The 24,524-nt window shown below is 44.3% G+C and overlaps 1 protein-coding gene across 2 annotated transcripts in view; it reads right to left on the bottom strand.

Annotated features, from left to right (window-relative positions):
* Positions 1 to 24,524, bottom strand: part of STARD9 (StAR related lipid transfer domain containing 9) — a 163,600-nt gene that overhangs the window by 55,545 nt on the left and 83,531 nt on the right. For both annotated transcript variants that reach the window (XR_012645953.1, XM_074997077.1), the window contains exons 13-19: positions 24,310 to 24,407; positions 20,494 to 20,571; positions 19,746 to 19,820; positions 17,116 to 17,295; positions 3,111 to 3,162; positions 2,086 to 2,223; positions 667 to 749 (exon numbers count right to left, since the gene is read on the bottom strand). Coding sequence is in view for 1 of the 2 variants with exons in the window: in XM_074997077.1 (XP_074853178.1) it covers positions 667 to 749; positions 2,086 to 2,223; positions 3,111 to 3,162; positions 17,116 to 17,295; positions 19,746 to 19,820; positions 20,494 to 20,571; positions 24,310 to 24,407 (704 nt within the window). In the remaining variant the exon portion in view is untranslated. The remainder of the gene's footprint in view (positions 1 to 666; positions 750 to 2,085; positions 2,224 to 3,110; positions 3,163 to 17,115; positions 17,296 to 19,745; positions 19,821 to 20,493; positions 20,572 to 24,309; positions 24,408 to 24,524) is intronic.

Genomic DNA, 24,524 nt, shown 5'->3' with positions numbered 1-24,524 from the left:
TTATTGCTGCTGTTAATATGTGCTACAGAATAAAGACATGGTCCTTGTTCCACTGACTTTACAGTGACTAAATCTGTTTGGAAATCTTAGTAAACTGTCTCCTAAATCATATGCTGCAGTAGTGAGAGTTCCCTTTTTGGATACCACATTAAAATATATCATTTTATCAATTTTTAATTTCAATTTCTAACTGATCTATACAACAAAAGAACATTGCCACTGGTAATAATACTGAGGCACTCATCAATTCTATAATTTCTCCAACTAAAATTTTTAGCATATTTAATGTTGAACAGTGAGATAATACCATACTGCATCACTCAGAATGCTGCTATTGATTATGGCAGCTTTTTAAGTTGGTCTTTCCACGTCAGTATTCTGTCTATAGTGATATTGTGTCAACCCCAGTGAGAGTCATGACTAGAAAACAAGGACACGTTAAATTATTTAAGAGGATCTACATTTTATTTTGCAAAGCAAGTCTGCAAGTGGCACTGGTATCCACCCGCAATGGTTTAGTGTTGCTACAGACTGTTGGAAGGAGGAAATGAGGCAAGTAAATAAGCAGATATGAAGAAACATTATACATTTCAGAGGTGCTTTAAAAAGCAAATAATGAAGTTAATCACCAATGAAGGAATTCTGTAAAGAAAAATATAAGCTTACCAATCTTCTTTGTCTTAAAATAGCAGCCTCGGCTGGGTGGTTGAACCTAAATTTGTGAGCCTTACCCAGGACAACAAGACTTCCTGTTTTAGAAAAGAGAGAGAGAGAGAGAGAAGGGAAACTATGGGCATAAAATTTATTAAACACCGGAATGTAATGGGTATCCATGGTGCCTACAATTTAAACCACTCGCAGTAAAAGTTTGCTCACTGTTACTGCCTGGATTATTTTGCTTTTTTAAAAACCTTAAAACTCCAGAGTTCTTTGGCAAATCCACTACTGGAAATTTCTTTTTATTCTAACTTCTAAAAAATCCTGACACCATCTCAATAGCAAGGAGCACATAAAAATTTTTCAAGTCTCAGCAGTCAGTAATTAATATACAAAAACAGCTTTAAGTGAAAATGTTACAAAACCAGGACAAAATGTGAAGCACAAATTTTAAAGTAAATAAATAAATACATTAGAAATGCCCCTGCATAAAACCATATTTCAATCCAACAGCATCATGATCTCTGACCTTCAAAGCAGAATTGAAAAAAGTCAATAATAAGATAAAGGACTCGCCCTATTAAGCTGACTAAGACTGCCTGGTGGTACATTAGTGGTTTGCGCATTGGCCTGCTAAACCCAGGGTTGTGTGCTCAATCCTTGAGGGAGCCATTTAGGGATCTGGGGCAAAGAGATTTAAAAAAAAAATCTGTCAGGGATGGTGATGGGTCCTGTTGTGAGTGCAGGGGACTGGACTCCCTAACCTCTCAAGGTCCCTTCCAGCTCTATGAGATAGGTATGTAGCATCTACTAATAGAAGCTTTAAGTAGACAAGAAAAGGGTTTCCCAGTGTTAGCTTCTGAAACCACAAAAAGGGCCTATTCCACTGATATTACTGGAATTTGTGAGGTGCTTTTGTAAACCCTACTTTAAATCTGTGATTTTGAATTCAAAGACATCCCCTATACTCTGCAGCTCAGTGTCTACAATTTTGACAAAAATCAGATTCTAGTAAGAAATGAAATCCAAGGTAGTCCAACCATGCTAGTACAGTCAACAGAAAGCCAAACCCTTGTGGCATTAGCAATGGACATGTTAGAGGGGATCTAACCCATAACTTTATTAGTCAGAAGCAATCCTGAGTAAGTCTTCCATTTTCGGAGAACTAAGAATTACTGCAGCTAAAATGAATTCCAACATTTCCATAACTGTTATATTTTAAAATAATATTCACACCCATTCATTAAGTCAACATATACAACTTCAGTAGATCCGAGTTTCTGAACTCAAAGGGTTATTGGGTTGTACTCGTCCATCCTAAGGAAGGGAAGGAATGCTGAGCAACAGATTCACAGTAGTTTATTATACTTTCCTACTGCTACCTGTATTATCAGCCGCAATGCCACAAAAAGGAATTGCAAGACTCACCTTGTGACAGATGGCAAGCGCCACTGACTTCCTGTCCATTTACAGTACAATACGCTCCTTGCATTGGTCGCAGTGTCACAATCCCACACTTGTTGTCTATAATGCAATGGTTCCTTTCAATCCATCGACCCTGCAAAACTGTAAATTGCAGGTCCTTTTTATTTTACACTTTTTTCCATATTTGCTTTAGAACAACACTCCCTATGCAGGTAGGCAGATTAACTACAAAGTACTATGGTCAAAGAACAATTCTATGCACTGTGTAGGAATCTAAATTTCTCCTCTGTTTTACTGGTCCAGGATCAGTTCTTGGAAAAGTTTAGTGGTCTGAAAGTATTTATGCTGTTCTTCCAAAAAGTTTCTATCTCTCACATGTTCTAGGCTCTCAAGACTAGGAATCATGCAATATTTCCTATTTCAACTGTGACATTTTAATAGCTGATATTTCACTAAGTAACAGAGCTAAGGAGTGGGTTCCCTAGCTGCTTCCAGTTGTTGTGCTGTCAGTTCATTCTAACTTTGGAAATTGTGGCTGCTAAAAATCACATAAATGAAGTGGGCAAAAAGACATTAAAATCACTTCATTTTCATTATCTAATATCCATGGCCCAAAACAGCTAGAAAGGCATGTATTGAACCACGGGAAAGCCACTTTGCTAGTTTTTTTTTTCTCTCTAGCTTTTGGGGGAGGCTGGTGGGGTTGAGGGGAAAGGCACCAACACAGGAATGAGTACAGAAAGTTCTGGACTTTCAACTACAGTAATTTTCAATCCCTAATATAATTTACTTTACTGGGGAGAAAACTGTAGGTCCTCTATTACTTTCATTATGCTTCTTCAGCCAAAAAATTGCACCAAAATTAACTTTAACACTTTATTATACAGCAAACCCACAAGCAGTTATAGTCTCCTCAACTTCTCGCAAGTTGGTAAAGAAAAATGACTGTTAGACTGTCACTCTAGACAAGCAAAAGCACCAGAGTTAAAAGAACACAATATAAATCCTCTGTAATCTCATTCTCTTACCAATATCCTGCTCCTGTTCTGAATCACTTCTTCCAATTTTGGTTGTTCCTTCCTAAAAGAGGGAAATAGCTATTATAATGAGGTAAATAGAAAGTAATCTACTGAAAAAGAAAAATGTAAAAAAAAAAAAAATAAGTATAAAAGTTCTCATTAATTCTGCTACAGTATCTTGGTAAATTTTTCAGACAAGTTATCCCTGCCTGCGTTGATTAGAGCAGGCTGGAGCTATTTGTTGTAATGTGTATAGTAGGTTAATCTCAACTCTCCACAGTTTTATAATTGCTAGGTATCACACTCAGGCTAGATCTACACTAGGGTAGAAAGTCCATTTCCAATATACAATTCTAGCTATGCCACTAAATATTCTGAATTTTACATACACACAGCAAACACTTTGCTAGCTGGCAACCTTGGGACCAGTTCTTAGAGAGCAGCTGGAGGAAAGCACAGGCAGTGGTCAGTGGCCCCCCCAAACAAGACAATTCAGCTCCTCCCACCCCCCAGCACTGGCTCCCACTCAACTGTTGCCCTCTTTAGCTTTGGAGGTAGGATAGCTGGAACCACTTGCAAAGCAGTGGACTTAGTGGCATGGCACGGCACAAGAAGCTGTTTGCGGGATGACTGACATGGGGCGGGAGAGCCTGCTCTGCTTGGGGGGCTTGCACCGCACCTCGGAACTATATGAAGGATTACAGAAAAGAAGGAAAAAAAAAAGAAGCCACATCATGGCTCAGGGTTTGCTGGAGCAATGCCAGTTATCTCAGGAGTTCTGGTTGAGCAAATACTGGATAAACAAGCATTTACTGTATCTGAAAGGGGTCCTTGGTATTTAAACTTCCTAGAAACTAATGGGATGCTGCCTTTCCTAGTTTTCATTCACTTACATCCCCTTATAATGTAAAAGCAACCACCTACATTGTGTATATGCCTGTAACTAAACCCATCAAACGAGAAAGAAGCCTTGTGAAATGCAAGTGAAGAACTTTAACAGAGAAGTGGTAATTTCAAGCAATTTCATTATGTGTGATGATCAGAGGGTCAAAAACTCCAAATGCCTTCCCTCGCTCTCCCTCACCAACTACTCACCGTGTGAATACTGATAGGCAAAGGAAGGGATGAAGCATCCCCAGCTCTAGCACACAGCTTTCCAAGAGTTGCAAAGCGAGGGGAAGCGGTCCTGGAGCCCAGAGCCCTGCACTCCATGCTGGGCTGAAGCTGGAGGCAGATCTGAATCCCAGGACCCCACAAAAACATAGAAAGCCCCCATATTTCTCAAATAAATGGTATTCTCACACTGTTTCACAGTGCAATTAATACTGAAATTAACCATGACTAATTTTTTCAATCATTTGACAGCCCTAGTTTTAAGTTTTTGAATACAGGTATTCATGTACTTACCTAAATGTTCTGCATAAATGATTGACTTTTGATAAATGGATGAAAAAGATTTTGCACTTTTATTGTAGCATCTGCGAGTACTGACATCTACTGTATGAAACTGTTTTATATGACAACTTTCTACAACAATGCTTCAGGCACAAGAATGAAGCTCCCTCAGCCTACTACAGCAACAGTATATTAAGGGAAATATTTTTTGCACTTTCTTTTTAAAAGCACATCATCTCTCAAAAGACTCTACTACACAAACAGACCAATTCTTTTCAAACCCACACAAATAGATCCCACAACTTAAACTTCTGGCTATAAGCAGCAATCAAAATCAGTGGGAAAGACATTATTTACAAGCAATAACCAACAACAGGTCATTGAGCTGCTGTAAAACTTACTGTATATCAAAAGTATATGAAGCAGGAAACAGGAGAATAATGAATAAAGAGAAGTTACTCACCTGTAGTAACGATGGTTCTTCGAGATGTGTCCCTGTGGGTGCTCCACAATAGCTGTCAGGCTCGCCCGGCGCCGCAGATTGGAAATCTTCCAGCTGTTTCTCCTGGATCGCGCATGCGCCGGCGCGCGCCGCCCCCCCTGTGCGCCCCCAGCCGTGTGCACGATCTCGTCCCCGCCAGTTCCTTGACCAACCACCTCGGATTCTCCTGAAAAACACTAGACAGAGATCCGAAGTGGGGAGGATGGGCGGGTGGTAGAGCACCACGGGGACACATCTTGAAGAACCATCGTTACTACAGGTGAGTAACTTCTCTTTCTTCTTCGAGTGGTCCCCGTGGGTGCTCCACAATAGGTGACTACCCAGCAGTAACCCAAGTAAGGAGGTGGGTAATCGGTTTATGTGCAGCTTGCCCCCCAGAGGACTGCTGTCGACAGACGGGTATCCTCTCAGAATACCCAAGGCAGGGCATAATGCTTGGCGAAGGTGTCATGGGATGACCAGGTCGCCGCTCTACAGATGTCTGTTAACGCGATGCCCTTGAATAAGGCTGTTGACGCCGCCACTGCCGTGGTGGAGTGAGCCCTGGGCAGGGCCAGCAAAGGAGTCTTTCGAAGTTCGAAGCACATTGTTATACAGGGCACAATGTGCTTTGAGATTCTCCGGGAAGAGAGACCTTCTCCTTTTGACCCAGGAGCGAGAGAGACTAGAAGCCTGTCGTTTTCCAGAAGGACTTAGTTCTGTCTGTGTAGAAGGCCAACGCCCTCCTCACATTTAGGAGATGCAGGCGTGCCTCCTTGCCGGAGCTGTGAGGCTTCGGGTAAAACGAGGGTAAAACTATTGGCTCGTTAAGATTGGACTCCGGAGAGACTTTTTGGAACAAAGGCTGGGTGCAGCCTTAAGGTTACCGCCTCCTTTGAGGATACTGTGCAGTGCGGCGTTGTCATCACTGCCGTGAGCTCACTCACCCTGCTGGCTGACATAGTTGCAAGGAGGAAGGTTGTTTTTATCGTAAGGAGACGTATGGGAACTGTGGCTAATGGTTCAAAAGGTAGACCCGATAGCATGCTGAGCACCAAGCCCAAATTCCACGACGGTGGAAACGGTTTCTGAGGGGCGTACAGGTTTACCAGCCCCTTCAAGAACCTGGTAATGATAGGATGGGCGAATACCATGGGCCCTTCCTCTGTATGCCGAAAAGGCTGATATAGCGGCGAGGTGGACCTTTAGCGAGGATGGAGAAAGCGCGCCTCTTGAGGTCCAATAAGTATTCTAATATTACAGGTGTAGGAACGTCAAGGGGAGCTAACTGCTTGGCGGAACACCAGGCTGTGAAACGAGTCCATTTGTGCTTGTAAGTCCTCCTCGTGGAGGTCCTTCGGCTACATTCCAGGACTTGTTGTGCTCCCTCCGCACATGTGCTCTTTAAGGAGCTGAGCCATGGATTAGCCATGCTTGTACGTGCACACCTTAAGGGTGCGGGTGCACTATGGACCCTTGAGCCCGCGGGAGTAAGTCCGGTGCCAGTGGTAGAGGGAGCGGTGGGCGGTCTGACATGCGCAGAAGCAAGGGAAACCATTGCTGCCAATCCCAAGCGGGACTGAGTATCGTGCGAGCTCTCTCCCTTCTGGTTTTGTGCAAGACCTTGCGGATAAGCATTGCGAGGGAAACGCGTAAAGTAGGGAGCCCTTCCATGAAAAACATGAATGCGTCCCCCAGGGACCCCCGCCCCGCTCCTGCTCTGGAGCAGTGCTGGGGACCCTTTTTTTTGTTGTACTGGGTGGCAAACAGATCGATCTGGGGAAACCCCCATGTACGAAAAATGCGCTGTAGCAGATTGAAGCGGATCTGCCATTCGTGCATGATTGCGAAGCGCCTGCTCAGCTGGTCTGCATTCACATTGTGCGCGCCCGGCAAGTACGAGGCTTTCAACGTTATGTTGTTGGCGATGCACTGATTCCACAATCGGAGTGCTTCTGCACATAGGGCACGGGATCGTGCTCCTCCTTATCGACTGATGTAGACCATAGTGGAGGTATTGTCGGTATTGAATCCCAACTACTTTGCCATGCAGGTAATCTTGAAAATGTTTGCAGGCGTTGAACACTGCTCTGAGCTCCAGTATGTGCAGTGTCTGTTCCGCAGGGGACCATAGCCCTTGCGTTACCTTGTCGCCGATATGTGCTCCCCATCCCATGTGGGAGGCGTCGGTAGTAAGAAAAATAGAAATTTGTGGTTGGTGAAAAGGCACCCCCACTAGCAGATTCTCGGGGTTTTCCCACCACGCCAGGGATCTGCGCACCTCTGTTGTGGGCGACACCACCCTGTGGACAGTGTGGGATGCCGGTTTGTAAACACTCGCCAGCCAATGCTACGGGCTTGACATGTGCAACCTGGCATTCTGTACCACAAACGTCACTGCCGCCATATGGCCCAGCAGGTGTCGGCACGGTAAGATCGGCACCGTGGGGCTGTATGTAATGACTTGCACCAGTGAACTGATTGCACAGGAGTGGGCGTCGGGTAGGTACACTCTTGCTGTGATAGAGTTTATGCGTGCCCCTATGAACTCTATATGTTGTGTGGGTTCGGATTTTGACTTTGCGAGGTTGATGACTAGGCCCAGCGAAGAAACATGTCCGCTGTGACGCGTATCATGCGTGAGACCTCTGCCTTCGAGGTCCCTTTTAGCAGGCAGTCGCCCAGATATGGGAAAAATAAACACCCCCTGTCTGTGCAGGTAGGCTGACACCACTGCCAGGGTTTTGGTAAGACTCTGGGGGCTGAGGAGAGGCCAAACGGAAGAACCCTGTGCTGGAAGCGCTCCTGGCCGACCGTGAAGCGGAGGAAGCGTCTGTGTGCCGGGTGGATTGTTATATGAAAGTAAGCATCTCGTAAGTTAAGTGCTGCAACCCAGTCTCCATCGTCCAGTGCCATGAGTATCAAGGCAACTGTGATCATCCGAAACTGTTGCTTGTACAAGTAACGGTTGAGGTCCCGAAGATCTAAGATGGGCCTTCGGTGTCCTGTTTTCTTCTCCGATAGGAAGTAGCGTGAATAAAACCCTTCCCCTGGAATTATTCCGGCACTCTTTCCACCGCCCTTGTGAACATGAGATGGGTCACCTTCTGCTTGAGCCTCGCCTCATGGCAGCGCCCCTGAGCTGAGGCCTGGTGGGAGGCTTCGTCGGTGCAAGCGACTGGGAGGGGATCGCATAACCGTGGCTATGATCTCCAGCACCCATATGTCTGTGGTGATCTTTTGCCATTGGGAGTGGAACGGTCTGAGGCGATGATGGAACATGAGATGAGAGTGGCATTGAGCGAGGGTATTGATAGTGCAGCCCCCGACATACCCATCAAACTTGTTGCCTTTGAGGCCTGACCCGAGGGCGTATGGCTTTGTTGAGAACGTCGCCTAGGGGTTCTGTACTGTTGCCGCTATTGATAGCGCCCGTGGCCATAGCCCCGTTGATATTGAGCACGCTGTGGTTGTAAGCGTAGCATCTTTGCTGAGGATAAAATTTCTCTTTCCTGTATGGGGGAGTATAAATGCCCGAGCTTCTAAGTGTAGCTCTTGAGTCCTTACTGGAGTGAGGGACCGAGTCGGTTGAGTCTGCAAAACAGCTTTTGTGTATCAAAGGGAAGGTCCACGATCTTCGCCTGTAGGTCCCTCGAGATACCCGATGTCTAGGGCCAGGATTCTCTATGCATGACCACTGCTGTAGCCGTTGAGCGTGCCGCCGTGTCCGCCGCGTCCAGGGCAATCTGGACTCCCGTCTGCAATGCTGCGTAGCCCTCTTGAACAATGGCCTTTAACACCGGTTTTTTGTCTTCCTGGAGTGAATCCATGAGGGGAGTAAGCCCGGAGTAATTATCAAAATTATGGTTTGCTAGGTGTGCCCATAATTTGCCATTCTCAATAGCAGGATAGGAGAGGAATATACCTTCCTGCCAAACAGCTCTAGCTTCTTAGCATCTTTGTCTGATCCCCCGATTTGTACTGAGAAGCCTTTGACCTCTGCTGGGATGACCCGACCACCAAAGAATTTGGTTGTGGGTGACTGAAGAGGAACTTCATGCCCTCTGCTGGGACGAAGTATTTCTTATCCGCTCTCCCATTTGTAGGCGGAACAGAGGCCGGAGTCTGCCATATAGTAATGGCTGACTCCAGAATGGCTTCGTCCAGCGGAATAGCAATTTTGGATGAAGCCGGGGGTCTCAGATTTTTCAGGAGTTTGTGATGTTTCTCCTGAACCTCTGCCGTTTAAATGTCATGCATGAAAGCCACCCTTTAAAACAGCTCCTGAAACTGTTTAAGGTCATCCCGGGGAGAGACATCCCCGGGGGCCATGGCCTCGTCTGGGGAGGATGAGGAGGAACCCCTAAGGTAAACCCCCCTTGAACCCTCAGGTTCCCGCGGGCGATGACACACTTGCTTGCTGGAGGATTGTGAAGGAAAGTCTCGGGGTTCTAAATTTAACTCCCCTTGAGACAACTGTGTTTCCGTCCCCGATCGGCAGCGCCCACGGGGGTATTGAGCGGCCGGGGGTGGGGACCTGCCCCTGGGTGCAGGCCTGTGGTTTGTCTGTGTCCAGCCTGATAGGGACGACCATGGCAGCATGGCAAGGGTCTGGAGATGGAGACCTGGACCACTCACGGGGTGTGTACCCCCGATGTCTGGGAGAGCGAGACCTCCGCGGCGACACTGATAGAGGTGAAACTGGCTTGTGACAGTACTCCAGGGGGATCCAATCCCAGAAAATGGGGAAGGTGGCCCAAGCCGTGGTGACATCGGTTGGAGGAACGGAGAAGGCAGTTTTTTTTTTTTCTTTGTTTTTTTTTCCCCCCTGATGGGCCGGTGGAGACACAGGCCTTCGGTACGGCGTGTGTATCACAAGGGGAGGGCTTGGTGTTAACAGCAGCGCAGCCCTGTCCAGAGATGGACTGTGGTGCCGGGTTTTTGATGTTGCCTTGCCCCTCCGCTGCGGGGCCAGCACCGCCCCCTCCCCTGCCGGGAATCTCGGCCCCGCTGTTAGCACCGCGCTTGGCACCATCAGCTGCGGTGCTGCGCGGGTATCCCCCTCTGGTGCCTGCAGGCTCCATGCCTGCCACCCCTGCACCGCTGGTGCCGCGGGGGTCTGTGCCGCCGCCTGAGTATGCGGCCGGTAGCTGTGTGCTCTGCTCGTCCTGCTCGCTGCAGATGCACAGCAAGGATTGAGCCAGGGAGGGAAGACGGCCGGTAGCTGTGTGCTCCGCTCGTCCTGCTCGCTGCAGATGCACGGCAAGGGTCGAGCCAGGGAGAGTTCCCTCCGTTTCTGCACTGGGGGGTGGGGTCAGAGCACAGTGAGAACGCGACCGGGTAGCCTGCATTTCCCGCAGGCGTCGGATGCCTTCGCTGTGCCCCATGGAGGCCGGCATAGCTTCACAGCATGACTCACGCTGCGTAAAACCTGAAGAGGCCATTGTGGTGAGTCCTTTATTGTTAAGAGGATACTTAGCACTTAATCCGTGCCTTTCCTCCTCAAAGAGTGATCACCGGCCTGCAGCAGCGGGAGGCCTAATGGCCTTTCACGTCCGCTCTGTTCTTCTCCGCTCCTCTCTTTTTCCTTTTTTTTTTTTTTTTGCTGGTATTCTCTTTGTCTTTGCTTTCGCTCTTCTTTTTTTTTTTGTTTAATAACCGAAAAACAACAAATTACACATAGAAAAAAACCACTAAGTAATCTGACTCTGGCCTTAGCCTGAGTGGATTCCGTCTGCAGCCGATGGCGGTTGAGAAGGAACTGGCGGGGACCGGATCGTGCACGCGGCCGGGGGCGCGCAGGGGGGCAGTGCGCGCCGGCGCATGCGCGATCCAGGAGAAACTGCTGGAAGATTTCTGATCTGCGGCGCCGAGCGAGCCTGGCACCTATTGTGGAGCACCCACGGGGACCACTCGAAGAAGAACACGCTGCTTACACAATGTTTTTATATTTAAAAGCTGGCTGCCTTTTCTTTCCATGCAGAAGTACAGAATGACAATGAAGAGCTATAACATTTAAAAAAAAAGGAGGGGGGGAACACTAAATGTTACCTTCTTGTTGTTCAGATGGAAGTAACAGACACCAGAGCCTAAAAGAGGCAAAGCACAAAGAAAAGAAAAGGCAGCATCTAGGAGCAAAGAAAGAGGGGACAAAGATGTTAGTGTAAGGAAAACACTTAATAAGACACCTTAATATGAGTCCTATCGGTGAGCCTTCAGACTAGTTTTTGTCTATTAAAATGGTTATCTGTTAACCACTTTCAATTTTGTGAAGAATAGCATGTGGAATAATTACTGTTTGCAAATCAGGATATTAGAATATAGCAGGAGTAGCTTAAAAAGACTGGGTCTACACTTGCCCCCAACTTCGAAGAGGGCATGGTAATCAGGGTGATGGGAGATTACTAAGTGCTGCATTGAATATGCAACACTTTATTGGGCTAATTCTCCCCCGTGGCAACTCTGAAGAGTCAAACTTTGAACTGCTGGCATGCATTTAGCCGTGGGCACTTCAAAGTGCCTGTGTTACTTCAAAGTGCCTTTACTCCCCAAAATTTTGAGGAGTAAAGGCACTTTGAAGTGGCCACAGCTACATGCATGCCAACACTTTGAAGTCTGATGCTTCGAAGTTGCCGCGGGGAGAATAAGCCTAATGTAGTGCTGTATATTTACCACAGCACTTCATTAGTAATTTCCCATCACCCTGATTACCATGCCCCCTTTGAAGCTGGGGGCAAATGTAGACAAACCCAATGTGTTTTAAGTAGTAGAGACTACTTTCTGTACACACTTATGATTAACGTCAATATTTAATATGAATATGAGGGGGGTGAGGTAATATATTTTATTGTACCTGCTGCTGGTGAAAGAGACAGGCACTAGAGGCACACAAAAAAACTCTTCTTCAGGCCTTCAGAAGAGGTATGTGTGGCTCAAAAATTCACTGACATTTATGGCTGCATTGCACTCTCAATTATTTTCTTTGCAATGACTAAAAAACAATTCCACAGACTACATGTCAGTGACAAAATCTGTGTTTTCTATGCCAATCAAGGGAGGAGACCTTTAGCTGCATTCACCAAACTGATAATGCAATTTCATTGTAGAAATAAAACTGTCTTTGGATTACAGCACCAGAGTTGGAGGTGTGCATTTTGCCAATTGTTTTTGCAAGGGAAGAGAGGCTTATGTCTATATGTTTACATCAAATTAAAGCATTTGGCTAGAAAAAGCAGACACCTCAGACCAAACAAGAGCAGGAATCACTAACCAGATCTATGAGCACAAATTCCCACTGCTGCAATTTCTGAATAACAGCAAGCAGAACTTTTGAAAAACGAGCCTTGGCAAGAAACAAATCCCTTAGGCCAAACTGAATACAAAATCCCATGTAACTCCCTGATTTACATGTATACATTCAATATTGTGGGTGCACAGATAGAGGGTAATTTGAAAATTTGATCTTTGGTATCTGAATTCATTAAATAAAGATGACTGCATGGGTGGTGTGGTCATTCCTTGGATTTCTTGAAGAATAATATGCTGACAAACAGTCTTGCCACTGCAATCATGGGCCAAATATTAAAAAAAAAAGTTGGCAGGAAAAGGGTTGAGTTGTATCTCCTTTTACCAGTTATGTCCCCTTGTGCCTCATACAAGTGATTTACCCCACTGTAGCGCAAGCAGTATTTATATTCCTGCCTTATAGGCTTTTTGCAGGGCACAACTTTAATTTCCATCGCAGCTCCATCAATGAAAAGTTGGTGGGAAATGGAGAATCAGAACACTCACTGGCTGCTCAGACAATGCTCCCTTTCTTCCCAACATGGACCACTTTTTGGATTTTTCTGCAGTCCAAGTAATTGAGGTTACAGCTGCTGTGAGCAGCTGCAATACAACCTAACACAAATTTTGCACCATTCAGGAACTCTACAGAATGCCTTCGTTCACCAATGATATTAAAAGCCATATTATTTTTAAGTCAAAATCACTTTTAAACTAACAGTGCTCTTCTGTTTTTGGAAACGCAGGCATTTAAAGCAAGGTTTTTGCTTTGGGGGACTCTGTATTCTTCGTCTGAGACAACTGACACTGTAGTGGGATAGTGTAATTGGAGTCTCAGTATGTGACTGACACAACATATGCAATGCGATGTAGTTGTAGCTGTGTTAGTCCTAGGATATTAGAAAGACAAGAGGTTGAGGTATTCTCTTTTATTATGTTGACTTCTGTTGGTGAAAGAGACAAGTGCTAGAGCCCCACCAAACTCTTCTTCAAACCGTCAAAAGCTCACCTCTTGTCACCAGCAGAAGCTGGTCCTTTAAAGGTATTACAGCACCCACTTTTTCAGTGCCAAATGTTCTGGCCATTTGAAATGGCCCGTTGCTCACAGGCAAGGTCAAGACAGTGAAGGAGTTTGGTTAGAAAAGGAAGAAGAAAAACCCACTGATCACAGGAATTGTTAATACACTGAATGCACACCATTCCTGAACCGAATCCCAGCAGAAAGGAATCTGTTATGGGACCTTTCAGGGAGAGCTGCTTGACAATTGGATTAATAGATTTAAAATAAATAAGTAACTTAAATGACAGTTCAAAGTGTACACCTTTGTTTACCATAACAATGGTTGCAGTTACGGGGAGTTCTGATGGTTGAAATCAAATAGAGGGAAACATAAAATTAGTACTATAGAACAAAATATTTATACTCTAGAGATAACACTGAAGGACAAGAAAGCTAGTAAGACTTTCCTCAGACACACTTCTGTTTGTACTAAAAAAACAGGTTAACAGACAGCCTGAGCAGTTGTTGTAAGGCTGAATTATCTCAAATAGTAATTCCCACAATGTTACACAAAGCAAAAGGCGTTATTCTGCTCAATAATTGTGATCAGTACGCTGACCTTACCTCCAAAATCATGTTTGTCACAAAGAAAAAAAGTTAGGGTTCTAAAATGTAGGAGTTTTTGAAGCATATTTTGTCATAAATGTCAGGGAAACAAATACATGTTGCAAATCCTCTTGGTGTCTACAGCAGTGTTCCTTTTTGAGACCACGGAACAGCAACATGGTCAGCAAAAACAAAATGATATAATTTAATCAGGTGTCAAAGCAATGAAGAAGTAACATTGTATTGGTACTAATAACAGAAAATATATACCATCAGCGTATGATATCATAAAAGTGTTAGATGCTTGTGACACACCTGCGAGTTGTTCATGGAACACCAGTGTTCCACAGAACATTGTTTAAGAAACAATGCTCTATAGTATGCACACCAAATGTACTATCACAGAGGCGTCCAACCCTTGACCTGCAAGCCAGAATCTGGCCCACTGAGCCTTTATTGTGTCTGTGCCACCAGCAACGCCAACATTTTTCTGGCATGGCTCTTGCAAGGTACAGCTTCATCAGTGCAGCTCATGCAGAGTGTGGCTGTGGCTAGCGCAGCTTATGTGGCTCTTGCTGCTCTTTAGGTGGTGGCAGCTCTGCTAAGTCACCATATTCAGTTTGTATTGGGGGTACCTGGCTCTGGGGGATGGGAAGGTGGACTGCCTTAAAGCAGGGAGCTGGGGGTGCCTGGCTGTGGAGGGAGGAGCAGGGACTGGGGATTTTGCATATCTAAAAATTGTGAGTACTGGAATCCATTTTCCAAAAAAAAAAAAAAAAAAGGGTACTTCATTTAAAAAAAAAAAAAAGTTGAGAAACACTGGAGCAGAACGCAATTTAATTGGTTTAATGGTCGGCAGGAAGGAACTGGCTGTTAAACAAATTAAACTGATTCCTATTCTTTCAGTGCAGGAGGGATCTGCCCCTGCCATGATGTTTGGGGGGCAATTTGGGGCTGTCAGGAGTTTAATTCTGGGGGTGGGGTGGTGGTGATTTGGGGCTATTTTATGTTCAGCCCCCAAAACATGTAAAAAACTGCCGTGAAGTCCCCCATGAAAAAGGTTGGACACCCCTGTATTGGCATGTGTAATCAAACAGTTAGAGTGGCATGCTACAGCCAACACTGCCCTCCCCCTGCCCACACCCCCTAAAAAAAGAAAGAAGAAAAAAATGGCACCAAATATCTAAAAGACTGGGAAGAATTTTCAAAAGTGCCTAAGGACAAGATTTTTAAAGATACTTAAGCACCCACAGATGTAAGTAAGTGTCTAGTGGGATTTTCAAAAGCAGCCAAATACATAAGTCTCATTGATTTCAATGGGAAATCATCAAAATGAATTGCAATTAGGTATTCGGCCAATGATGGGCAACCTCGGCTAGCGAGTGGCTCTCCATCTCAGCAACGAACATGGTCTCCAGCACAGAGTAATTTTGCTCACTGTGCTTGTGTATCTAGAATTTGCAGAGTGTGCCAACTGAATCATAGCAGCACTTTGATTGAATGCAGAGGGAGACATGGCTTTCACAATCAGTCACTTCAGGTTCCCTTGCTTTACATGCATGTTACTTTAGTACAGACTGGTAGGGGAAAAAAAAAACATGGAAGGAAACGAGTCAAACCCTGGGCATGGGCAATGGAAAACAAAATGCCCTGCAAGCCAAACATACAAATTGTCTCACAGGCTGCACATACTTCAAAGTTCCACTAGAAGTTGATCTGCCTGTTTACGTGCCCAAATTATTTTCAAAATCTGTCTCTGGGTGACCTTGAAACCTGCATCCCATTTTTGAAAAGTGATTTCCACTGGTGAGGTTTGCAGTGCGACTTTGCTCCTAAACAGAGTCCTGAGCTCCCTGGGCAGCTCTTACCATAGCCCAGCTCCAGCTTCCAGTCTGGGCACATGGGCCAGGGCAGGGAGAGGAGGAGCAGAAAGTGGGCCACAGTTCTGCTGCAGGTGCCCGCTTCACTTTACACAGGTTCCAGAACTCCTGGCTACCACCCATCACTCATTCCATGTACAGGCTGTTTATACTAGGACCCCTGGACAAATTTTAATCTTCTGTTTCAGATTCTGCATATATAACTTTGACAGAAACAACTGATTAAACCTATGGCAGGTATGGCAACTTCCTCCTATATCTTAGGGAAATCTTATTGTGTTAAGTTCGTATATCATTGTGAATCAGGGACTGTATGTAACAACATGGGGGAAGGTGACCACTGCCCTCCAGAAACTAAACACAATGGAGGGAGACTGCAAATTCACTCAAAGTCTAACCCCTCCGGAAAAGAACCACCATCTGGATAGACGCATATAAAGTGTTTAAAGCTGGGTTTACAGAGACCAATAAACAAACATTAGATTTCTGAAAAAACAAACAGAGGATCTTTGTTCTGATTAAGCAAGTGGACAGGTCCATCTATTCCGGGGGTTCAATCCCAGGGAAAGACCAGAAGGACTCTGGCTGATGCAGGCCCCATAAGACTGATGGTTAACCTCTAGCAAGCTTTTAGTATGTATACAAGAATGTTGTATGATAATTGCCATTGCAATGCCATTTTATTCTGTGATAGAGGTTCTCCCTGTAACGTTTTGATCTTACAAATAAATGCTTCTTAACAAACCACTGCATGGTACCTTATAACTACTGGCATTTATGCTAAAATACATATGTTGGCTTGTTTAGGCAGTTTGACTTCCTGAGCATATCTAAGTGTAGGCAAGGAACGGTGCACCCTAGGAAAAAAACTGGTCAGGATGGACAGGGAGGCATGGGTCTCTGCTCAAAAGAGGTGCCAGCTTGAAGAGCATGTTTGCCCATGCTGGACCAGGGAGGAGGAATACAGGAACAGCTGCCCTGAACTGAGATATACCCCATGAAAAGTGACATGCATCCATCGTGTGTATGCAGTCCCTTGCATGCATACTTGGGCATCTAGTTTGGTTTTGTATACATGCACACACACTTCCCCATTAAGTCTTGCATGAATACTGATAAAGGTCATCTTAATAATCAGCTGAATATATTTTGTTTTGTACAGATGGTGGAGAACAGACATTTCCCCCCCCCCCTTTTTTTTTTTTAAACCAGTGGGACTGTCTTTTCATAGAGTTTTTGGTGTGTGACTTGCAATATAGCTTTTTGCTCTTTGATAATCGGCAGTGCAATGCCACCCAATCTGGTTCGCTATTCCCAAAGGAAAGACGCTTATAAGTCAGAAAAATTAAACAAGTGATTATGTCTCACCCTGAGATGATAGAGCACAACTCCAGTACTGAGGATATCATCATTCACTGCCATTAAATGAGGTAAATTAGAATCTATTGTCACTCCAGCTTTTTCTTTGTTGATGTCCACACTGTACTCTTCCATTATGGCTTTCCTGTCAGTCCACTTATCACTCCAGTCTTTGGTTAGCTGTTCGATCTTAAGGAAAGTCAGAAAAGGAAGTTAATGCTGAATATTTTATTTAACATCAAGTTAAAGTATAGCTCAAAGAGTCCTTTTTTCCCCCAGAAGGGCAGCTTCTCTTTTGCAGATGCAATTTATTCTTCCAAACTTCTTTTCTTCTGCTGAGTTGTGACTGGAAATCTGGGTATTTTGAAATGTAGGTGAAAAGCGTGTAACTGGACACTCAGACTTGTATATGAAATGTTTTTCATGTATGCAAAAAAGCAGATGCATAATGCATGGCTCAAAGGCAAAGCTGGGCCATAGCCTGTTCAAAAATCAGTCCAAAATAACAAAGAACACATTTTCATGGTATTTTTCATAACTTTTTACATAATCATTGTCTGTGCTGTTGAAACCTCTCACTGAACCTAAAATTAAGATCTTCAAATCACTCCAGGCCAGTGGTGATTTCTGGGCCTTCACTGTTCTCTCTGCCATCTAAGTACCAATGTTCTTCCCTGGGAAATATGCACCCCTCCGCTCCCCTGGCTTAAATCCCTCTCAGCCCCAAAATGCCCCCCAGCTTAAACCCCTCTCAGCTAGGGTTGCCAGATTTTTGGAAAAGTTATGTGGGACAGGCAACCCCACCCACAGGATCCCCAGCCAGGGCTGCCTGTCCCATATAAGATTTCCAAAAACTGGGGCGGGGGAAGGGACCTGGCAGCCCTGCAGCTGGGGTGTGGAGCCCTGGTTGGTAGCACCAGGCAGGGGATCCCAGCTAGGGAGGGGGAACCTTTGCAGAATGAAGTGGGCGGGGTGCTTAGCCCTGGCCAGCAGCACCAGCCATGGACTCCCAGGTAGGGGGGAGGGGCAGTGGACTTCTCAGCAGTGCGGTGGGAGCCAGCTGAGGCACAGAGCCCTGACTAGCTCTCAGCCTCCTCTGCCCTCCTGTGCACAGGCTTAAACCTGTCTTAGCCCCCACACATCTACCTCCAAGCTGTGGTTGCTGACCTCTCACTGCTCCTTTATTGGACCACCTCCTTTTCTGCCCTGCTCCTCCCAGCCTTCCTACTCCCTTCCTCCACCTGCAGCAGGACAGTTCCCTGCCCTGCAAGCTTAAATGGGACACAGTTTAACTGGTTTCAGGGTGGAATCCCTCCTGCTGGCCGTTAAACCGAGCTCCATTTCAGCACCACAGGGCAGGGACTGGGAGCTGAGGTGGAGTCAGGTGGCTGCAAATGGCTCCTTAGGAGACCAGCCGGTGACCCTTAGAAAATCTAATCGCGACCCATGTTTAGGTCCCAACCTATAGGCTGGAATCCCTGCTGTACAGTAACTTGTATGAAATGGTTTAGTAGTCTCAGTGTAGGTCTTAAAGCAAGTATACATATCACAAAACTACCAACACTTTTGGCACAGATCTTGATAGTCTTAGCAGAAGGCCAATGACAGACTCAACCAATAAGATTTAAAGGTACACTATGAAGCTGAGTTTTTCAAAACTGACCAATTTTTAAAGACACCTTTTTTCTAACAGAACATTCTTTAAATATTGATCATTTAAGTATTTCTCTAAAAACAAAAGTTGAAAGTTTTCTGCACCCTTGTTGATATTTATGAAGTTTTACTTCATTAGTCAATTAGCACTACAGCTGAAAAATGTACAGAGAAAACAATAGAACTGATTAAATGCAGCATATTTTCCAAAGCACAATTTAGAACAACATTTTTAAAAAGGAGAGCGCTTGTTTTGTTTGTATTTTTTCTAAATTCTGTAAATTACAGTAATCTTGGATGCTACCAGTAATAAATAAATCATACAGACATGAAATTAAGTTGACAAATGTCCCTTTCATTACACCCCCAAGTTTTCATCCTTTAAGGTGAGGACTGACAATGAATAGATCAATGGACAGTGAGGGACGTTTGAACAGCTAACGATGACCAGGTCAGTTCAATGAGAGGTAGAGCGTCAGCCCTGAGCAATTTAGGAGTCCTACAAGACCAAAGCTCTTCTGCACTCAAGTGAAGCTCAGAAACTAGCCCCTTGGGAAGTACTATCAGACAACATGTCTCTCACTTTTCACTGTTTGTGTCTTCCTAACCACTTCAGAGACTAGGGCGGAAAACTCCTCTCCTTGAAGTCCATTTGTTAATCCAGCACATACATCCAACTTTATCTAATACTCACACTGCTACTACAGCAATGGATGCTAAGACAACTCTAAAATGGTGAGGTTACAAAGATATGAAAAACAAATCATATACTACACTAAGGACATTTTAAATGCTTGTTGTGAAATTAATCAACTGCACCTGGCATTCAGTAGAATGGAAATTTTATGAAAGATTGTTGCTGAAAAACATGAATATTCCATCAGCAGGGCTGAAATCATTATTACGAGAAAATTTTCACTGTTGTTTAAAATTGTGTCACAGTCCCTATTCAAGTGTGAGAGGGTAGGCCAATAAAACATACTCACCTTCATTTCATTCTGAAGAACTAATTCTGTAAGATTTCCATCTCGGTCATCACTCCAAGAAGGGCTAGAATTCCTCTATGCAAACAAATATTACAGAAATCTTTGGTCTTACAATTCAGGCAGGCACCTTCTGTCAAACATTCAGATTTCAGACATGAAGCAAGAGAAGTAAAGATAATGTAGGCAGACACTTGATGTTACCCTCCAAATTTACTCTGGAAACAACTTTAGTAAGTTACTGTGCTTGTATGATATTGGGAAAGAACAGTTAAATACTGCTTTTGCACAACTGTGTTTCTGTACGGAGAAGCTCAACGCTAATGTAGTCTTGGCTTCTATCTGCAACAGGTGTAGCAAAACACAAATGCGCTAAAGCTCTCAGCTGGCCCAAAGGAAGCAGCAAACAGGCAGAAAGACAGCAAAGAATGCCAGCTGTATATTATGTCTGAAGTCTGTTCCCACCATCTCTGAAGGGGTGTTATCTATGTTCTAAGCATAAACTACTCAAGGCCAGACTGGATAGTCACTGGACTATGACAAGTGTTGTGGAACTCTATTAAATTATTCAAATTGTATCTGATTTTGTTATTAGCTTGGTGCAAAGCAATGATAAGGACACTCAAAGAATTAATAGATTAATTTCCTCCCAGTTCTGTTCAACAAAGCAAGGTTTAACATATAAAATTATATTTAAATAGCTACTGAAAGCATTACTGAAGGTTCAATTAGATTAAGAATTTATACATACCAGTTCAAAGCTCATCAGCATAGTTTTTAATCTATCAATTTCCTCTCGTAGTTCTCTAATTAGTTTTACATTTGCATCCTGAAACATGAATAAATGATCACTAAACATTAGACTTAAAAATAATGATCTAGTAAAATTAGACAATGACTTTCCTTACAGATGGCTAGTGCAAAAATAAATTATATTAAAATAAAATTCAGATTTTCTATTGGGGGAGAGGGTGGCAGAAGAAAAATATTTTAAAATAAAGGGTGCCTTTCCTCATGTTGTACACCACACCAATTACTGTAGAGCTCTTGGGACCTCTATGTGTCCCTGATGCCAGTGCCTCTCTCTGCCACAGTGAAAGGTGATAGCAGCAGACAAAGTTTCTGGTATCAGTGGAGGTAGCATGGAAATATGTTGGCTGCACACCACTGCCAGATCTTTCTCTGATACCAAAGCCTTTCCTCATCACAGTGAAAGTCTGCTGGAGCTTTCCCCTGCTGCATCCCCACTGCTGGAGCCTTTCACTGTGCTATATAGCTAGCATGGGATGCTTGTTCTTTACATGCTCCTGTAAGTGTAGCTGTTCCCCAAGTGACTTGCCCACAGAGACACAGTAAGCTTATGATGGAGCACAGAATTGAACCCAGGTCTCCCAAGTCTTAGAACTTGTCAGCACTTACAGCACTGCAGGAGAGTGTCTCTTATTGGCACAGGTACTCCACCCCATCTCCCCTCCCCCAAGAGGCAGCAGCTGTGTCAATAGGGAGACTGACATAGTGACATATGACACAGTGTTATCTCTAGCAGGAGTTAGATCGGAATGACTGTGTTGCTCTGGAGGGCAGATTTTCATACCCCGGGAAACACAGATATACCAACATAAGGCTGTAGTTTAGCTCAGGGCTTAGGCTAGTGCCCTCACCAGCAGATCACTCTTTCTGTTCAACAACACTATACATGGAAATAAAAATGACATTCACTCTACAATTTAATGTATTTCTACAGACTTTCCCAGTAACCATAAAACACAGAAGGGCTTTCATGAAAAGACTTGGCATCAAAGAATGAGAAGACACATTTAGAATTGTGTACAAAGGAGACAACTACAGGCCCAGTTCAGTGCCCATTGAAGTTCCAAGACTCACACAAATGGTGACAATTGACATTTGAATTTAATGGAACTATTCCCATGTGTAAGTATTACTTAATGGTCTCTGACAGAACTGATCCTGTAGCCATAGCTGCTGCAGACACCAAAGGGTAATTTTGTCTGAGTGAGAATTACAGAACCCAGACAATGTAGTATTATTGGGGTTCTTAGTAATACCTGTAATTAATTTTGTCTGACACTTTCCATTATAAGACATTCTTTTCCATTTCTTACCACCTTGCCAAATGTTAACCATCTGGGCTCAATTTTCCCACGCCTCATTTGTCTGCTTCAAGGTAAAAAAATATATATATTTTTTTTATTTCAGCCAAAATGGCTCAACCATTTCCAAGAACAGGGTTAGGGAAGGAAAGGGTTACTTACCCTGTATGGTAACTGAGGGTCTTTGAGATGGATGTCCCTGTTGGTGCTCCACTTTTGATGTCTTGGTGGCCTGCACTTTAAATCAGAGGTATGCAGTAGCAGTGCCTGGTTGGCCAGGCACGTGTGGCAGCCTTCTTGCACCGCTACAAGTGGCTACTTAGCAAGCAGAGCCAACCACTCCAAAGTTCTACTACAAAGGACTGAATGGAAAAACTCTGAAGCAAAGTGGGAGAGGAAGATGGGTAGTGGAGCACCCTAAAGGACACACATCTCAAAGAACCTCAGTTTCTGTACAGAGTAAATAACTCTCTTAATCTGAGGAGTCTCCTTGTGGGTAGTCCAGTTTAGATGGTGGGGAGCAGTGCCCCTCACTGGAGGAGAGGCACTGAGGAACTGGATTGTTAGCAGTAGTCTAACACATCTGAACTGAGCATCTGACACTGACTGCTGTTCAAGCGCACAGTGTTTGGTAAAAGTACATGCTGGTGCCTGAGTATCTGCTTTGCAAATGTCCATGATAAGGATGGGTGGTGGGGAAGGGAAGAGTGAGTGGGTTAACTAGGATTTAAAAGGGATAAAATGAAAAGGAAGAAACTATCTATGGAACTGAAGGCGTGCTACTGTCATGCCAACTCAAGACAAAGGTGGTAGAGAAGGAACTGGGGGACAGCTGGCTGAGTGCACTAGGTACCCACCCAGGGCAGCACAAGATGGCTGTCACACACATGCAGCTAACCAGGCACTGCTACTACAGATTTCCAATTCAAAGTACAGGGCTTTAGTCAAGACACCTAAAATGGAGCACCCAGATGGACAGACACTCCATGAAGAAGAAAAACACATTTTGCTTATGTTAGGAAAAAAATTCTGTATGTTAAAAGCAGGGTGTCGGGGAGTCCCAGGGAGCAAGAAAGAGGGTGTTAGTAGCCTGATCAGCACACCGGAGAACACCCCAAGGGGTCTTCTGTGACCACACCCTGATTCACCAAGGATCTGATTTTCTCAGTACTTGGCATTACGGCTACATCTACACTTACAAAAAACTTCAAAATGGCCATGCTAATGGCCAAATGGAAGAATGCTAACGAGGTGTTGAAATGAATATTCAGCGCCTCATTAGCATGCTGCCAGCCACGGCACTTCAAAAGTGCCGCGTTCTGCTCGCGCATGGCTCGTCTACATGGGGGTCCTTTTTGAAAGGACCCCGCCAACATCAAAATGCCCTTATTCCCATCAGCTGATTTCCTATCAGCTGATTTATTCCTATTCCTGTGTAGACATGCGACGTGCAAGCGGAATGCGGCAGTTTTGAAGTGCTGTGGCCGGCAGGATGCTAATGAGGGGCTGAATATTCATTTCTGTGCCTCATCAGTATTCTTCGATTTGGCCATTAGCTTGGCCATTTCAAAGTTTTTTCTAAGTGGAGACACAGCCTATATGTTCAATGCAATGCAACTGCAATGCACAGCTCTCATTCACTTTCAGCTGCAGCTGTGAATATAAAGCACTTCTCTAAATCAGATCCCAGGGTTTCCAATCAGTCGCCCAGAAAATGAGGAACACACAATTTAGTGACCACATGGAAGAAGTTCGATTTACATATTTTATCCAGGAACTCCATGGCAGAGACTGGCCAGCATTTATTTTAACCAGAAGACAACCCTTCCTCTTCCATCAACACCACTCTACTTTAATCAGACATCTTCAAATTTCAGACATCACCTTCCTTTAATACACATACCTGAGTCACCTTTAAGGCAGGTCAAGACCGTGCACTGAATAAATCTTAAATCCCAGGGAAAAATAGAGCTTCAGATTACATAATGCAATGCTCTATTATAAATATGCCCTGATGTGAAATAGGAGTAGAACAAAGCACACTGGGGAATGTTCAGTGCATGACAGCAAGGTCCACACTGACACACTGCATAGTAGACTAGTGTAGGGTAGATTTATACCTAAGTTTGTGGTGGACCAAAAGAGCTCCCATAGACAAGACAACAGCAGGCATGTTTGTAATGAAAATTCATAAACAAGAGGGGATGAAAACTGAAGATACACAAAACATGAATGTTTTACCGGTCAGAAGTACAAAATGATATCAACTGCACTTAATCAGTAACAAGCAACTCCTTTTAGAGATAAGAACAGAGATGTGTCTACTTGACAGTGACATTGGTCAAATGATTATATACTTTGTCAATTACTTAAATGTGCTCAGAGTGTGTTTGGTAGGTATGCTGAATAAATTTAAAACATAGAAAAATAAATAAAATCAGAGGTTAGCGTCTTACCTCATTCACCCGGGGCTTGTTAATAATGTTTTTAGCATTTGAGGCATATCTCAAGGTACTCATGGTCTCATTGTAGCTGGAGCTAGCAGGAGAGATGGCTTTAAATGAAGAACAAAAACTGATTTAAAGAGATTACCGTTTTTATAAAAATAGTACTTTTTTTAGAAAATTAAAATGTCTTTAGGGAGTTATCTCAAGTCCACAGAGAGTGACTT

This window comes from Carettochelys insculpta, chromosome 6, assembly GCF_033958435.1.
Source record: "Carettochelys insculpta isolate YL-2023 chromosome 6, ASM3395843v1, whole genome shotgun sequence".
Classification (NCBI taxonomy): Eukaryota; Metazoa; Chordata; order Testudines; family Carettochelyidae; genus Carettochelys; species Carettochelys insculpta.
This window is presented reverse-complemented; position numbering and strand designations above follow the sequence as displayed.